This window comes from Panulirus ornatus, chromosome 9 (genome assembly GCF_036320965.1).
Source record: "Panulirus ornatus isolate Po-2019 chromosome 9, ASM3632096v1, whole genome shotgun sequence".
Classification (NCBI taxonomy): domain Eukaryota; kingdom Metazoa; phylum Arthropoda; class Malacostraca; order Decapoda; family Palinuridae; genus Panulirus; species Panulirus ornatus.
The window spans coordinates 20,322,234-20,340,409 of NC_092232.1; the positions used below are offsets into that span (position 1 = coordinate 20,322,234).

Below are 18,176 nucleotides of genomic sequence, written 5' to 3' on the forward strand. Positions count from 1 at the left end.
ACTCGATCAAACCACTTCACACCACATAAAGTCCTCAAACATTTCATTTCCAACACATCAACCCTCCTTTGTACAGCCCTATATATAGCCCAAGCCTTGCAACCATATAGCATTGTTGGAACCACTATTACTGCAAACATACCCATTTTTCTCTCCAAGATAAGGTTCTCACCTTTCACAAATTCTTCAATGCTCCCAGAACCTTCGCCCATTCCCCCACCTTGTGACTCACTTCTGCTTCTATCATTAAATTTTAGGGAGAATAAAAAGATGTTCTGGAAGGAGGTAAATAAAGTGCGTAAGACAAGGGAGCAAATGGGAACTTCAGTGAAGGGTGCAAATGGGGAGGTGATAACAAGTAGTGGTGATGTGAGAAGGAGATGGAGTGAGTATTTTGAAGGTTTGTTGAATGTGTTTGATGATAGAGTGGCAGATATAGGGTGTTTTGGTCGAGGTGGTGTGCAAAGTGAGAGGGTTAGGGAAAATGATTTGGTAAACAGAGAAGAGGTAGTGAAAGCTTTGCGGAAGATGAAAGCTGGCAAGGCAGCAGGTTTGGATGGTATTGCAGTGGAATTTATTAAAAAAGGGGGTGACTGTATTGTTGACTGGTTGGTAAGGTTATTTAATGTATGTATGACTCATGGTGAGGTGCCTGAGGATTGGCGGAATGCGTGCATAGTGCCATTGTACAAAGGCAAAGGGGATAAGAGTGAGTGCTCAAATTACAGAGGTATAAGTTTGTTGAGTATTCCTGGTAAATTATATGGGAGGGTGTTGATTGAGAGGGTGAAGGCATGTACAGAGCATCAGATTGGGGAAGAGCAGTGTGGTTTCAGAAGTGGTAGAGGATGTGTGGATCAGGTGTTTGCTTTGAAGAATGTATGTGAGAAATACTTAGAAAAGCAAATGGATTTGTATGTAGCATTTATGGATCTGGAGAAGGCATATGATAGAGTTGATAGAGATGCTCTGTGGAAGGTATTAAGAATATATGGTGTGGGAGGAAAGTTGTTAGAAGCAGTGAAAAGTTTTTATAGAGGATGTAAGGCATGTGTACGTGTAGGAAGAGAGGAAAGTGATTGGTTCTCAGTGAATGTAGGTTTGCGGCAGGGGTGTGTGATGTCTCCATGGTTGTTTAATTTGTTTATGGATGGGGTTGTTAGGGAGGTAAATGCAAGAGTTTTGGAAAGAGGGGCAAGTATGAAGTCTGTTGGGGATGAGAGAGCTTGGGAAGTGAGTCAGTTGTTGTTTGCTGATGATACAGCGCTGGTGGCTGATTCATGTGAGAAACTGCAGAAGCTGGTGACTGAGTTTGGTAAAGTGTGTGGAAGAAGAAAGTCAAGAGTAAATGTGAATAAGAGCAAGGTTATTAGGTACAGTAGGGTTGAGGGTCAAGTCAATTGGGAGGTGAGTTTGAATGGAGAAAAACTGGAGGAAGTGAAGTGTTTTAGATATCTGGGAGTGGATCTGGCAGCGGATGGAACCATGGAAGCGGAAGTGGATCATAGGGTGGGGGAGGGGGCGAAAATTCTGGGAGCCTTGAAGAATGTGTGGAAGTCGAGAACATTATCTCGGAAAGCAAAAATGGGTATGTTTGAAGGAATAGTGGTTCCAACAATGTTGTATGGTTGCGAGGCGTGGACTATGGATAGAGTTGTGCGCAGGAGGATGGATGTGCTGGAAATGAGATGTTTGAGGACAATGTGTGGTGTGAGGTGGTTTGATCGAGTGAGTAACGTAAGGGTAAGAGAGATGTGTGGAAATAAAAAGAGCGTGGTTGAGAGAGCAGAAGAGGGTGTTTTGAAGTGGTTTGGGCACATGGAGAGAATGAGTGAGAAAAGATTGACCAAGAGGATATATGTGTCGGAGGTGGAGGGAACGAGGAGAAGAGGGAGACCAAATTGGAGGTGGAAAGATGGAGTGAAAAAGATTTTGTGTGATCGGGGCCTGAACATGCAGGAGGGTGAAAGGAGGGCAAGGAATAGAGTGAATTGGAGCGATGTGGTATACCGGGGTTGACGTGCTGTCAGTGGATTGAATCAAGGCATGTGAAGCGTCTGGGGTAAACCATGGAAAGCTGTGTAGGTATGTATATTTGCGTGTGGACGTATGTATATACATGTGTATGGGGGGGGTTGGGCCATTTCTTTCGTCTGTTTCCTTGCGCTACCTCGCAAACGCGGGAGACAGTGACAAAGTATAATAATAAAAATAAATATATATATATATATATATATATATATATATATATAGTGGGAGACCAAATTGGAGGTGGAAAGATGGAGTGAAAAAGATTTTGAGTGATCGGGGCCTGAACATGCAGGAGGGTGAAAGGCAGGCAAGGAATAGAGTGAATTGGATCGATGTGGTATACCGGGGTTGATGTGCTGTCAGTGGATTGAATCAGGGCATGTGAAGCGTCTGGGGTAAACCATGGAAAGCTGTGTAGGTATGTATATTTGAGTGTGTGGACGTATGTATATACATGTGTATGGGGGTGGGTTGGGCCATTTCTTTCGTCTGTTTCATTGCGCTACCTCGCAAACGCGGGAGACAAAAAAAAAAATATATATATAATATATATATATATATATATATATATATATATATATATATATCCCTGGGGATAGGGGAGAAAGAATACTTCCCACGTATTCCCTGCGTGTCGTAGAAGGCGACTAAAAGGGGAGGGAGCGGGGGGCTGGAAATCCTCCCCTATCACTTTTTTTTTTTCCCCCAAAAAGAGGGAACAGAGAAGGGGCCCAGGTGAGGATATTCCCTCAAGGGCCCAGTCCTCTGTTCTCAACGCTACCTCGCTAATGCGGGAAATGGCGAATAGTATGAAAGAAAGAAAATATATATATATATATATATATATATATATATATATATATATATATATATATATATATATATATATATATATATATATATATATTTTTTTTTTTTTTTTCCAAAGGAAGGAACAGAGATGGAGGCTGGATGAAGATGTTTCCTCAGAGGCCCAGTCCTCTGTTCTTAACGCTACCTCGCTGACGCGGGAAATGGCGAATAGTATGAAAGAAAGATATATATATATATATATATATATATATATATATATATATATATATATATATATATATATATATATATATAAAAGAAAGGTACAAGAGGTGAAAAAGAGGGCAAGAGAGTATCATTAAATTTTAGGGATAATAACGAGATGTTTTGGAAGGAGGTAAAGAAAGTGTGTAAGACAAGAGAACAAATGGGAAAATCAGTGAAGGGGGCTAATGGGGAGGTAATAACAAGTAGTGGTGATGTGAGGAGATGGAGTGAGTATTTTGAAGGTTTGTTGAATGTTTTAGATGATAGAGTGGCAGATACTGGGTGTTTTAGTCAAGGTGGTGTGCAAAGTGAGAGGGTGAAGGAGAATGATTTGGTAAACAGAGAAGAGATAAAGAAAGCTTTGCAAAAGATGAAGGCCATCAAGGCGGCGGGTTTGGATGGTATCACAGTGGAATCTATTAGAAAAGGGGGGTGACTGTGTTGTTGACTGGTTGGTGAGGATAGTCAATGTATGTATAGCTCATGGTGAAGTGCCTGAGGATTGGTGGAATGCATGCAAAGTGCCATTGTATTAAGGCAAAGGGGATAAAGGTGAGTGTTCAAATTACAGAGGTATAAGTTTGTTTAGTATTCCTGGGAAATTATATGGGAGGGTATTGAGTGAGAGGGTGAAGGCATGTACAGAGCATCAGATTGGGGAAGAGCAGTGTGGTTTCAGAAGTGGTAGAGGATGTGTGGATCAGGTGTTTGCTTTGAAGAATGTATGTGAGAAATACTTAGAAAAGCAAATGGATTTGTAAGTAGCATTTATGGATCTGGAGAAGGCATATGATAGAGTTGATAGAGATGCTCTGTGGAAGGTATTAAGAGTATATGGTGTGTGAAGCAAGATGCTGGAAGCAGTGAAAAGTTTTCACTGAGGATGTAAGGTATGTGTACGGGTAGAAAGAGAGGAAAGTGAATGGTTCTTAGTGAATGTCGGTTTGTGGAAAGGGTGAGTGATGTCTCCATGGTTGTTTAATTTGTTTATGGATGGGGTTGTTAGGGAGGTGAATGCAAGAGTTTTGGAGAGAGGGGCAAGTATGCAGTCTGTTGTGGATGAGAGGGCTTAGGAAGTAAGTCAGTTGTTGTTCGCTGATGATACAGCGCTGGTGGCTGATTCGGGTGAGAAACTGCAGAAACTGGTGACTGAGTTTGGTAAAGTGTGTGAAAGAAGAAAACAGAATAAATGTGAATAAGAGCAAGGTTATTAGGTACAGTAGGGTTGGGGGACAAGTCAATTGGGAGGTAAGTTTAAATGGAGAAAAACTGGAGGAAGTGAAGTGTTTTAGATATCTGGGAGTGGATTTGGCAGCAGATGGAACCATGGCATTGGAAGTGAGTCACAGGGCGGGGGAGGGGGCGAAAGTTATAGGAGCATTGAAAAATGTGTGGAAAGCGAGAACATTATCTCGGAAAGCAAAAATGGGTATGTTTCAAGGAATAGTGGTTCCAACAATGTTATATGGTTGCGAGGTTTGTGCGGAGGATGGTGGATGTGTTGGAAATGAGATGTCTGAGGATAATATGTGGTGTGAGGTGGTTTGATCAAGTAAGTAATGAAAGGGTAAGAGAGATGTGTGGTAATAAAGAGTGTGGTTGAGAGAGCAGAAGAGGGTGTATTGAAATGGTTTGGTCACATGGAGAGAATAAGTGAGGAAAGACTGACAAAGAGGATATATGTGTCAGAGGTGGAGGGAATGAGGAGAAGTGGGAGACCAAATTGGAGGTGGAAAGATGGAGCGAAAAAAATTTTGAACATGCAGGAGGGTGAAAGGTGTGCAAGGGATGGAGTGAATTGGAACAATGTGGTATACCAGGGTCGACGTGCTGTCAATGGATTGAACCAGGGCATGTGAAGCATCTGGGGTAAAACATGGAAAGTTTTGTTGGGCCTGGATGTGGAATGGGAGCTGTGGTTTCGGTGCATTATACATGACAGCTAGAGACTGTGTGTGAACGAATGTGGCCTTTGTTGTCTTTTCCTAGCGCTACCTCACACGCATGCGGGGGTGGGGGTTGTCATTTCATGTGTGGCGGGGTGGCAATAGAATGAATAAAGGTAGCAATTATGAATTATGTACCTGTGTATATATGTATATGTCAGTGTATGTATATATATATTATTATATTTTTTTTTTTATTATACTTTGTCTCTGTCTCCCGCGTTTGCGAGGTAGCGCAAGGAAACAGACGAAAGAAATGGCCCAACCCCCCCCCCATACACATGTATATACATACGTCCACACACGCAAATATACATACCTACACAGCTTTCCATGGTTTACCCCAGACACTTCACATGCCTTGATTCAATCCACTGACAGCACGTCAACCCCGGTATACCACATCGCTCCAATTCACTCTATTCCTAGCCCTCCTTTCACCCTCCTGCATGTTCAGGCCCCGATCACACAAAATCTTTTTCACTCCATCTTTCCACCTCCAATTTGGTCTCCCTCTTCTCCTAGTTCCCTCCACCTCCGACACATATATCCTCTTTGTCAATCTTTCCTCACTCATTCTCTCCATGTGCCCAAACCACTTCAAAACACCCTCTTCTGCTCTCTCAACCACGCTCTTTTTATTTCCACACATCTCTCTTACCCTTACGTTACTCACTCGATCAAACCACCTCACACCACACATTGTCCTCAAACATCTCATTTCAAGCACATCCATCCTCCTGCGCACAACTCTATCCATAGCCCACGCCTCGCAACCATACAACATTGTTGGAACCACTATTCCCTCAAACATACCCATTTTTGCTTTCCGAGATAATGTTCTCGACTTCCACACATTCTTCAAGGCCCCCAGAATTTTCGCCCCCTCCCCCACCCTATGATCCACTTCCGCTTCCATGGTTCCATCCGCTGCCAGATCCACTCCCAGATATCTAAAACACTTCACTTCCTCCAGTTTTTCTCCATTCAAACTCACCTCCCAATTGACTTGACCCTCAACCCTACTGTACCTAATAACCTTGCTCTTATTCACATTCACTCTTAACTTTCTTCTTCCACACACTTTACCAAACTCAGTCACCAGCTTCTGCAGTTTCTCACATGAATCAGCCACCAGCGCTGTATCATCAGCGAACAACAACTGACTCACTTCCCAAGCTCTCTCATCCCCAACAGACTTCATACTTGCCCCTCTTTCCAAAACTCTTGCATTTACCTCCCTAACAACCCCATCCATAAACAAATTAAACAACCATGGAGACATCACACACCCCTGCCGCAAACCTACATTCACTGAGAACCAATCACTTTCCTCTCTTCCTACACGTACACATGCCTTACATCCTCGATAAAAACTTTTCACTGCTTCTAACAACTTTCCTCCCACACCATATATTCTTAATACCTTCCACAGAGCATCTCTATCAACTCTATCATATGCCTTCTCCAGATCCATAAATGCTACATACAAATCCATTTGCTTTTCTAAGTATTTCTCACATACATTCTTCAAAGCAAACACCTGATCCACACATCCTCTACCACTTCTGAAACCACACTGCTCTTCCCCGATCTGATGCTCTGTACATGCCTTCACCCTCTCAATCAATACCCTCCCATATAATTTCCCAGGAATACTCAACAAACTTATACCTCTGTAATTTGAGCACTCACTCTTATCCCCTTTGCCTTTGTACAATGGCACTATGCACGCATTCCGCCAATCCTCAGGCACCTCACCATGAGTCATACATACATTAAATAACCTTACCAACCAGTCCACAATACAGTCACCCCCTTTTTTAATAAATTCCACTGCAATACCATCCAAACCTGCTGCCTTGCCGGCTTTCATCTTCCGCAAAGCTTTCACTACCTCTTCTCTGTTTACCAAATCATTTTCCCTAACCCTCTCACTTTGCACACCACCTCGACCAAAACACCCTATATCTGCCACTCTATCATCAAACACATTCAACAAACCTTCAAAATACTCACTCCATCTCCTCACATCACCACTACTTGTTATCACCTCCCCATTTGCGCCCTTCACTGAAGTTCCCATTTGCTCCCTTGTCTTACGCACTTTATTTACCTCCCTCCAGAACATCTTTTTATTCTCTCTAAAATTTAATGATACTCTCTCACCCCAACTCTCATTTGCCCTTTTTTTCACCTCTTGCACCTTTCTCTTGACCTCCTGTCTCTTTCTTTTATACATCTCCCACTCAATTGCATTTTTTCCCTGCAAAAATCGTCCAAATGCCTCTCTCTTCTCTTTCACTAATACTCTTACTTCTTCATCCCTCCACTTATATATATATGTATACGTTGAAATGTTTAGGTATGTATATATGCATGTGTGGACATGTATGTATATACATGTGTATGTGGGTGGGTTGGGCCATTCTTTCTTCTGTTTCCTTGTGCTACCTCACTAATGCGGGAGACAGCAACAAAGTATAATAATATAAAACAAATATACATATATATTCATACCACAAAAACACTCACTTCCTAAGAAATCTGGAATTCACTTACCTTGAAAAAGGAAAGGAAAACATGTGAATCCGAGTTAGCCAGGAAAATAAAGGCAAGGAAGGTGGAGAAAGCACCATTGATGACTGGAGGGCCCATGTCCCGCACAGCCTGCTTCACTCGCTCATTCCTTGACCCCTTCACCTGCAAGTATACGAGTTGTATCATCTTCATACATCACTGACAGTTACTTTACTTTGCTAAAAGGGAATTCTTCATATACATCAATATTCATACTAAACTTTCGTAATTTTCCTTGGCAAAACACAAGACAAGAGATGTGCACAAGCTCAGTAGACTGGTAGTAACTTACCCAGCCATCTAAATCCAAGCTTTTTGCAGATTACCACAAAATGACATAAAAAAATTCTCCTTCTGTATCTTTGCTCATGTCTTCAACACACCTCACACACATTCCATTACTCATTCACCTCATTTTCCTTCAGTTTTCTCCTTCAACTGTTCCCTGAGGCCATTCTCAGATACACTACACTCTTGAATACCTCTTTGTTTCCATGTCCATTCTTTTATAATGTCTTTTAAAATGTCTGTTCCTTCAGGGTCCTCCATTTTTACTTTATTGCTTACTTACCACTCTATATTATAATATAATGCCACCCCACCTCCACTATCACTTGATGCCGTTTTGAACTGTAAGGATTGTAAAATTAATTATACAAAGTCACAAATCTCTATATACAACCTGACCGCAAGACAGCTTGAAGCAGAATGAGACCAAAACAAAGTGAGTATATCCCATGTTACCAAAAACAAGTGATATGAAATGCACAGTGAGTGGTGTTTGATTCTTTTATTTCTTTAATTATTATCAATTATATCATTTGCCCAGTCCGTTAAATCTGAAATCCGTTATATCGGGATCCATTAAATCAAGGGTTTGCTGCAATCCTATTCATTACCCATATCTCTTCTTAATTTCATTGCAAGTTTTATTCAAAAGCTTGCTGCATGCCCTGTTATTCAATTTTCTCTACAAAACTCGTACTGAAAAATATGAATTGGAGTAAGCTGCATCACAGAACTCCTTCCAGTTCAGTGAAAATTTTCTTCTGCTTTCCTTCTAAACAAGGATTTCTAGTATTCCTATCATCCAAAATTTTTACTCAGTGCATAATCCAACAATATTCTTTATATCTTTCCATTTATAACAAATGCACTTATATCAGCATCTTTCATTTATTTTTACCAACTATGGACGAAACTGTATAAGCAACTTAGAGAGCACTTGCTTGGTGGATGAAGGTTTAAATATCATTTTACCCTAAACTGATATGTACCCATGAAGATTCACACATACACACACACACCCGTGATTGACAAGACCCATGAGGCTGGCAGATGCTCATTCACAGGACTCCATAGGAACCCATCCTGGTATAAGATGTCACAATATGGAGAACTGGTACCTTCACTTTCACTTGCTCACTGATGGTGTGTGGACCTGCTGACGAGTACTTGAAGACAGCTTGCAATGTTTTCCCTTTATTCCCTTTAATTTCTATTCCTCTAAGATGTTGAATGAGTATCACTGCCTTTCATTCATAGGTTTTACCTGACAGAAATCTTAACTGCTTTGTTGTGTCGAATGAAGATATTATCACCATCCACTGCTACAATCTGGCAGTGTGAGACACTTCATTGGAGGAGTCAGCCTGAATACTACATTTTCTTTGATTTTGCATTTTTCTTTGACATTTGTATTTTCAGATAAATCAATCCCACAGGAACTGAAGAAAGACCATCCCACATATTCCCTGGTTGTCACAGAACACAACCAAGAGGGGAGGAATCGGGGCTCCAATATCAATATCCTGTGGGAGAGTGTCAAAAGCCTCCTGGACTTGGTTACAAAACCTTTAGGTTTTAAGAGTTTTGATGAACAAGGACCTAATATAAAATGCTTGGCTAGGCAATTTTAATTTATGAATGCTTTCCTCAATACTGTACAAAAATATGCCGTGTCAACAGAAGACTTCAGTAAGTTGAGGCATTCCAACCTTTTATGAAAATCTGTTGAGCTATCTTCAACAAAAAAGGTTTTAAGACATGCTCTTTAAACAGTTCTTCAAATAAGAAATAACTGTGTAACAGAACCTCTGATTTCTTACAGAACAACAGAATAATTAAAATGATTGATGCCTATACAGCTTAACTACTTTTAATTTAACAACATATTTCTAAGAGGTCTGGGAGAAAAGGCAAGGTAGTTTATGTAAAGGCCAAAAAACATCCTGATTTATCATAAGGAAAGGTTTGCAAAGCAGTTTCTTTCCTGGCCCTTTAGGAATTTACTTACAGCTAAGGTTTTGTTACTTGAAAAGTGTTCCTTTAGGTGGAAAAGGAAGTTTTGAAAAAAAAATTTTCAGGATAATCAGTCTGGTGCCACTAGTCCTAAGAGAACCAGTTCTGCAAGAGCCAGAGGCTGCTTTCAGAATTTCTCCAAGTTTTGAAAGGTTTACAAATGAGGATTTTCATGCATCATAATGGGCCATAGGACAAAAAAAAAAAAGTCAACCCTCTCTTACAAATAAGCATGCAATTTTACCCACATATTTCTAATGATTTTCGACTAAGAGGCAGTATGGATAAGTGCCATGATCTTATATTAATTATGATGGACTAAAAATTATCTTCATCCTCTCATAAAGATCCCCTAGAGAGTGATTTTTAAACAAGTTTTCAACTATTAAAGCCACTAGTATCCCTGAAGGATATATGAGACTGCAGTTGGTTCCCTCATAAATCAACCACCAAGAATGAGACAGCCAGCATAGAATTTTAGGTCTTAGAATCTTGACATTTGAAGGTGTGGGGTTAAAGCAAAAAACTATGCAAGAAACTTGTTTGAGAAGGTATACAGAATTTAAATAACATAGTTAAGGATGAATGGAACAGACTAAGCAAGAGAACTGTGAATGAAGACAATATACAGAAATTAAAAAAGATGTATGATAATTAAGAAAGTGAAAGGGGTAGGGACCCATTACTGTATCACTCCACATACTGTTCAAACAGGTAATTACATATTCCACACACCCTCATCATCTACTCTGTCAACACTTTTTTCAGTATCAAAGAAAAAGTGCATTAGGACTTTTCATAATATTTTCTCATCAAACATTCTTAGGTGATTTCAAACCTCTCATGCTCTTTCTTCCCATACATTCTCCTTGTTCCTGTATCACTTCACTGCTTAAAATTATCAGGACATTCCCTTATCATTACCATTAAGCATCACATTTTACCTCCAATACTAAGTAGCAATCTTAGCCATTTTCACTGAATTTATTCACATCTATTCATTAAACAGTGGTACTACAACTGCTTGTCAATTTCTCTGGTAAACCAACCTTCACCTCATCAGTTACTCAGTAAGAGAGCATATGCACACTACCTAAATCTCCTTCCTAAGTGTCCCTAACCTAACATAACCTAACCTGACCCTTTTTTTTCTGTATCAATTCCTCTAAATCCTTCAGTCTCTGTTCATTTTTATATGTAATAAACATCTCACATTGACAACAAAGCTCAGATTTCACAAGTAGGTCTGGCTTTCACACTAACAGCAAAAACACCCAAAGAAATATGAAATTTCTGAAATTTACCTGCATAAAGTGTAGTGCAATGTGTGCAGAATAGTCAACACACAGGCCTATGCAGAGAACCATATTAATACAGGTGATGATGTCTATAGTGAGGTTCCACCAGGTCATTAGGGCCATCACATTCATCTGAGGAGGAGGAGGGCAAAGCAGGGTTTACATCAAGCATAATTCATTTTGAATGAGAAAAGATGATAATCATCTTAATACTATCCATAAGGAGCAGAGGCTCCTTTTTCATAACTCATGGAACCTCTCAATGTCCCACTTATTTCATTATGATTATTCTTTTCTAATACTGAATTTTTTTGTTTAACATATTACAATAACACTCCACTTCTATCACCAAAAACACATAGCAAGATATCAAATGAGTACTGAGAGATTAATGCATTATATAGAATGTTCTTGGATGAAAGAACAATGAAAACACTAGCTGGAGTATCTTACGAGTGTGAGAACCACTGAGCAGAGGACATAGCAGGAGGTGACGACATGGGCAATGAGGATCAGAGTCATTATAAAGACCGCCACCATGGCTAGGATCAGGTTCCGCACCAATTCCTCCATGATCACTTTGTCCGTCTCCCAACTGCTGTACAACATTGCCGAGGCCGCTGCAAAGTCTGGGGAAGTGAAGTGTCTTCAGCCATTGGTAAGGTACCACACACAGCCAGGTATAAAAGCACTGGGTGCATCTAAGTTTAAAGGTTCCTCATCTAGCTAGGTGTGATGGTACTGGGTTAAGCCAGGTGAGAGGACAAGGATAAATTGACATATTATTGTACAGAAAAAGGAATTCAGTGATAACAACTCAGTTTGGACAGTTACAATTTTGGAAACTTCAGAATCCTTGTTGGAGCCTTACAGCTTAAAGAACAAAGAACCAGGACCATATGTATCAACATGCACTTAATGTTGTTTTATAAGCCATCTGTTATCATTGCTATTATTATTATTATTATTCTATCATATTATTATTATACTTTGTCGCTGTCTTTTGCATTAGCGAGGTAGTGCAAGGAAACAGATGAAAGAATGGCCCAACCCCATCCACTTACACATGTATATACATACACGTCCACACACGCAAATATAAATAACTATACATCTCAACGTATACATATATATACACACACAGACATATACATATATACACATGTACATAATTCATACTGTCTGCCCTTATTCATTCCTGTTGCCACCACGCCACACATGAAATGATAACCCCCTCCCCCCTGCATGTGCACGAGGTAGCACTAGGAAAAGACAACAAAAGCCACATTCGTTCACACTCAGTCTCTAGCTGTCATGTATAATGCACCAAAACCACAGCTACCTTTCCACATCCAGGCCCCACGAAACTTTCCATGGTTTACCCCAGACACTTCACATGCTCTGGTTCAATCCAGTGACAGCACATCGCTCCAATTCACTCTATTCCTTGCACGCCTTTCACCCTCCTGCATGTTCAGGACCCGATCACTCAAAATCTTTTTCACTCCATCCTTCCACCTCCAATTTGGTCTCAAACTTCTCCTCGTTCCCTCCACCTCTGACACATATATCCTCTTTGTCAATCTATCCTCACTCATTCTCTCCATGTGACCAAACCATTTCAAAACACCCTCTTCTGCTCTCTCATACACACTTTTATCACCACACATCTCTCTTACCCTTTCATTACTTACTCAATCAAACCACCTCACACCACATATTGTCCTCAAACATCTCATTTCCAACACATCCACCCTCCTGCGCACTACTCTATCTATAGCCCACGCCATGCAACCATATAACACTGTTGGAACCACTATTACTTCAAACATACCCATTTTTGATTTCCGAGATAATGTTCTCGCTTTCCACACATTTTTCAATGCTCCCAGAACTTCTGCCCCCTCTCCCACCCTGTGACTCACTTCCGCTTCCATGGTTCCATCTGCTGCCAAATCCACTCCGATGTCTAAAACACTTCACTTCCTCCAGTTTTTCTCCATTCAAACTTACCTCCCAATTGACTTGTCCCTCAACCCTACTGTACCTAATAACCTTGCTCATATTCACATTTACTCTCAGCTTTCTTCTTTCACACACTTTACCAAACTCAGTCACCACCTTCTGCAGTTTCTCACATGAATCAGCCACCAGTGCTGTATCATCAGTGAACAACAACTGACTCACTTCCCAAGCCCTCTCATCCACAACAGACTGCATACTTGCCCCTCTCTCCAAATCTCTTGCATTTACCTCCCGAACAACCCCATCCATAAACAAATCAAACAACCAGTGAGACATCATGCACCTCAGCTGTAAACCGACATTCACTGAGAACCAATCACTTTCCTCTCTTCCTACTCGTACACATGCCTTACATAATTGACAAAAACTTTTCACTGCTTCTAACAACTTGCCTCCCACACCATATATTCTTAATACCTAACACAGAGCATCTCTATCAATTCTATCATATGCCTTCTCCAGATCCATAAATGCTACATACGAATCCATTTGCTTTTTTAAGTATTTCTCACATACATTCTTCAAAGCAAACACCTGATCAACACATCCTCTACCACTTCTGAAACCACACTGCTCTTCCCCAATCTGATGCTCTGCACATGTCTTCACCCTTTCTATCAATACCCTCCCATATAATTTCCCAGGAATACTCAACTAACTTATACCTTTATCCCCTATGCCTTTGAACAATAGCACTATTCATGCATTCCGCCAATCCTCAGGCACCTCACCATGAATCATAAATACATCAAATATCCCTACCAACCAGTCAGCAACACAGTCACCCCCTTTTTTTAATAAATTCCACTGCAATACCATCCAAACCCACTGCCTTGACAGCTTTCATCTTCTGCAAAGCTTTTACTACCTTTTCTCTGTTAACCAAATCATTCCCCCTAACCCTCTCACTTTGCACACCACTTCGACCAAAACACCCTATATCTGCCACTCTATCATCAAACACGTTCAACAAAACTTCAAAATACTCACTCCATCTCCTTCTAACATCACCACTACTTATCATTACCTCCCCATTAGCCCCCTTCACCGATGTTCCCATTTGTTCTCTTGTCTTACGCTCTTTATTTACCTCCTTCCAAAACATCTTTTTATTCCCCCCAAAATTTAATGATACTCTCTCACCCCAACTCTCAGTTGCCCTCTTTTTCACCTCTTGCACCTTTCTCTTGACCTCCTGCCTCTTTCTTTTATACATCTCCCAGTCAGTTGCACTATTTCTCTGCAAAAGTCTTCCAAATGCCTCTCTCTTCCCTTTCACTAATAATCTTACTTCTTCATCCCACCACTCACTACCCTTTCTAATCTGCCCACCTCCCACACTTCTCATGCCACAAGTATCTTCTGCACATGCCATCACTGCTTCCCTGAATATATCCCATTCCTCCCCCACTCCCCTGACGTCCTTTGCTCTCACCTTATTCCATTCTGCACTCAGTCGCTCCTGGTACTTCCTCACATGTCTTCTTCCCAAGCTCACTTACTCTCACCTTTCTCTTCATCCCAAAATTATTTCTTCTTTTCTGAAAACCTCTACAAATCTTCACCTTTGCCACCACAAGATAATGATCAGACATCCCTCCAGTTGCACTGCTCAGCACATTAACATCCAAAAGTCTCGCTTTCGCGCGCCTATCAATTAACACATAATCCAATAACGCTCTCTGGCCATCTCTCCTACTTACATATGTATACTTATGTATATCTCTCTTTTTAAACCAGGTATTCCTAATCACCAGTCCTTTTTCAGCACACAAATCTACAAGCTCTTCACCATTTCCATTTACAACACTGACCACCCCATGTACACCAATTATTCCCTCAACTGCCACATTACTCACCTTTGCATTCAAATCACCCATCACTATAACCCGGTCTCGTATATCAAAACTACTAACACACCCAATCAGCTGCTCTCAAAACACTTGCCTCTCATGATCTTTCTTCTCATGCCTAGGTGCATAAGCACCAATAATCACCCATCTCTCTCCATCCACTTTCAGTTTTACCCATATCAATTTAGAGTTTACTTTCTTACACTCTATCACATACTCCCACCAATCCTACTTCAGGAGTAGTGCTACTCCTTCCCTTGCTCTTGTCCTCTCACCAACCCCAGACTTTGCTCCCAAAACATTCCCAAACCACTCTTCCCCTTTACCCTTGAGCTTCGTTTCAATCAGAGCCAAAACATCCAGGTTCCTTTCCTCAAACATACAACCTGTCTCTCCTTTTTTTCTCATCTTGGTTACATCCACACACATTTAGACATCCCAATCTGAGCCTTCGAGGAGGATGAGCACTCCCCGCGTGACTCCTTCTGTTTCCCCTTTTAGAAAGTTAAAAGACTAGGAGGGGAGGGTTTCTAGCCCCCACTCCTGTCTCCCCACTTTAGTCGCCTTCTACGACACGTGAGGAATGTGTGGGAAGTATTCTTTCTCCCCCCCTATCCCCAGGGATAATTATTATTATCATTATTATCATTATCCCTGGGGATAGGGGAGAAAGAATACTTCCCACGCATTCCTCACAAGTCGTAGAAGGCGACTAAAGGGGATGGGAGCGGGGGGCCAGAAACCCTCCCCTCCTTGTATTTTAACTTTCTAAAAGGGGAAACAGAAGAAGGAGTCACGCGAGGAGTGCTCATCCTCCTCGAAGGCTCAGATTGGGGTGACTAAATGTGTGTGGATGTAACCAAGATGACAAAAGAGGAGAGACAGGTAGTATGTTTGAGGAAAGGAACCTGGATGTTTTGGCTCTGAGTGAAATGAAGCTCAAGGGTAAAGGGGAAGAGTGGTTTGGGAATGTCTTGGAAGTAAAGTCAGAGGTTGGTGAGAGGACAAGAGCAAGGGAAGGAGTAGCACTACTCCTGTATCAGGAATTGTGGGAGTATGAGATAGAGTGTAAGAAAGTAAATCCTAGATTGATATAGGTAAAACTGAAAGTTGAAGGAGAGAGATGGGTGATTATTGGTGCATATGCACGTGGGCATGAGAAGAAAGATCATGAGAGGCAAGTGTTTTGGAAGCAGCTGAATGAGTGTGTTAGTGGTTTTGATGCAAAAGACCGGGGTATAGTGATGGGTGATTTGAATGCAAAGGTGAGTAATGTGGCAGTTGAGGGAATAATTGGTATACATGGAGTGTTCAGTGTTGTAAATGGAAATGGTGAAGAGCTTGTAGATTTATGTGCTGAAAAAGGACTGGTGATTGGGAATACCTGGTTTAAAAAGCAAGATATACATAAGTATACGTATGTAAGTAGGAGAGATGGCCAGAGAGCGTTATTGGATTACGTGTTAATTGATAGACGCATGAAAGAGAGACTTTTGGATGTTAATGTGCTGAGAGGTGCAACTGGAGGGATGTGGAGGCGAAGGTGAAGATTTGTGGGGGTTTTCAGAGAAGAGAGAATGTTGGGGTGAAGAGAGTGGTGAGAGAAAGTGAGCTTGGGAACGAGACTTGTGTGAGGAAGTACCAGGAGAGACTGAATACAGAATGAAAAAGGTGAGAACAAAGGAGGTAAGGGGAGTGGGGGAGGAATGGGATGTATTTAGGGAAGCAGTGATGGCTTGCACAAAAGATGCTTGTGGCATGAGAAGCGTGGGAGGTGGGTTGATTAAAAAAGGTAGTGAGTGGTGGGATGAAGAAGTGAGATTATTAGTGAAAGAGAAGAGAGAGGCATTTGGACGATTTTTGCAGGGAAAAAATGCAAATGAGTGGGAGAGGTGTAAAAGAAAGAAGCAGAAGGTCAAGAGAAAGGTGCAAGAGGTGAAAAAGAGGGCAAATGAGAGTTAGGGAGAAGGAGTATCATTAAATTTCAGGGAGAAAAAGATGTTTTGGATGGAGGTAAATAAAGTGCATAAGACAAGGGGGCAAATGGGAACTTCAGTGAAGGGGGCTAATGGGGAGGTGATAACAAGTAGTGGTGATGTGAGAAGATGGAGTGAGTATTTTGAAGGTTTGTTGAATGTGTTTGATGACAGAGTGGCAGATATAGGGTGTTTTGGTCGAGGTGGTGTGCAAAGTGAGAGGGTTAGTGAAAATGATTTGGTAAATAGAGAAGAGGTAGTAAAAACTTTACGGAAGATGAAAGCTGGCAAGGCAGCAGGTTTGGATGGTATTGCAGTGGAATTTATTAAAAAAGGGGTTGACTGTATTGTTGACTGGTTAGTGAGGTTATTTAATGTATGTATGATTCATGGTGAGGTGCCTGAGGATTGGTGGAATGCATGCATAGTGTCATTGTACAAAGGCAAAGGGGATAAGAGTGAAAGCTCAAATTACAGAGGTACAAGTTTGTTGAGTATTCCTGGTAAATTATATGGGAGGGTATTGATTGAGAGGGTGAAAGCATGTACAGAGCATCAGATTGGGGAAGAGCAGTGTGGTTTCAGAAGGGGTAGAGGATGTGTGGATCAGGTGTTTGCTTTGAAGAATGTATGTGAGAAATACTTAGAAAAGCAAACGGATTTATATGTAGCATTTATGGATCTGGAGAAGGCATATGATAGAGTTGATAGAGATGCTCTGTGGAAGGTTTTAAGAATATATGGTGTGGGAGGCAAGTTGTTAGAAGCAGTGAAAAGTTTTTATCGAGGATGTAAGGCATGTGTATGTATAGGAAGAGAGGAAAGTGATTGGTTCTCAGCAAATGTAGGTTTGCGGCAGGGGTGTCTGATGTCTCCATGGTTGTTTAATTTGTTTACGGATGGGGTTGTTAGGGAGGTGAATGCAAGAGTTTCGGATAGAGGGGCAAGTATGCAGTCTGTTGTGGATGAGAGAGCTTGGGAAGTGAGTCAGTTGTTGTTCGCTGACGATACAGCGCTGGTGGCTGATTCATGTAAGAAACTGTAGAAGCTGGTGACTGAGTTTGGTAAAGTGTGTGAAAGAAGAAAGTTAAGAGGAAATGTGAATAA

At 41.1% G+C, this 18,176-nt stretch overlaps 1 protein-coding gene across 1 annotated transcript in view; it reads right to left on the bottom strand.

Moving 5' to 3' along the window:
* Positions 1-18,176, bottom strand: part of LOC139750246 (patched domain-containing protein 3-like) — a 106,725-nt gene that overhangs the window by 24,813 nt on the left and 63,736 nt on the right. Inside the window, exons 17-19 of the mRNA XM_071664761.1 lie at positions 11,669-11,844; positions 11,222-11,347; positions 7,599-7,739 (exon numbers count right to left, since the gene is read on the bottom strand). Of these exons, the coding sequence (XP_071520862.1) occupies positions 7,599-7,739; positions 11,222-11,347; positions 11,669-11,844 (443 nt within the window). The remainder of the gene's footprint in view (positions 1-7,598; positions 7,740-11,221; positions 11,348-11,668; positions 11,845-18,176) is intronic.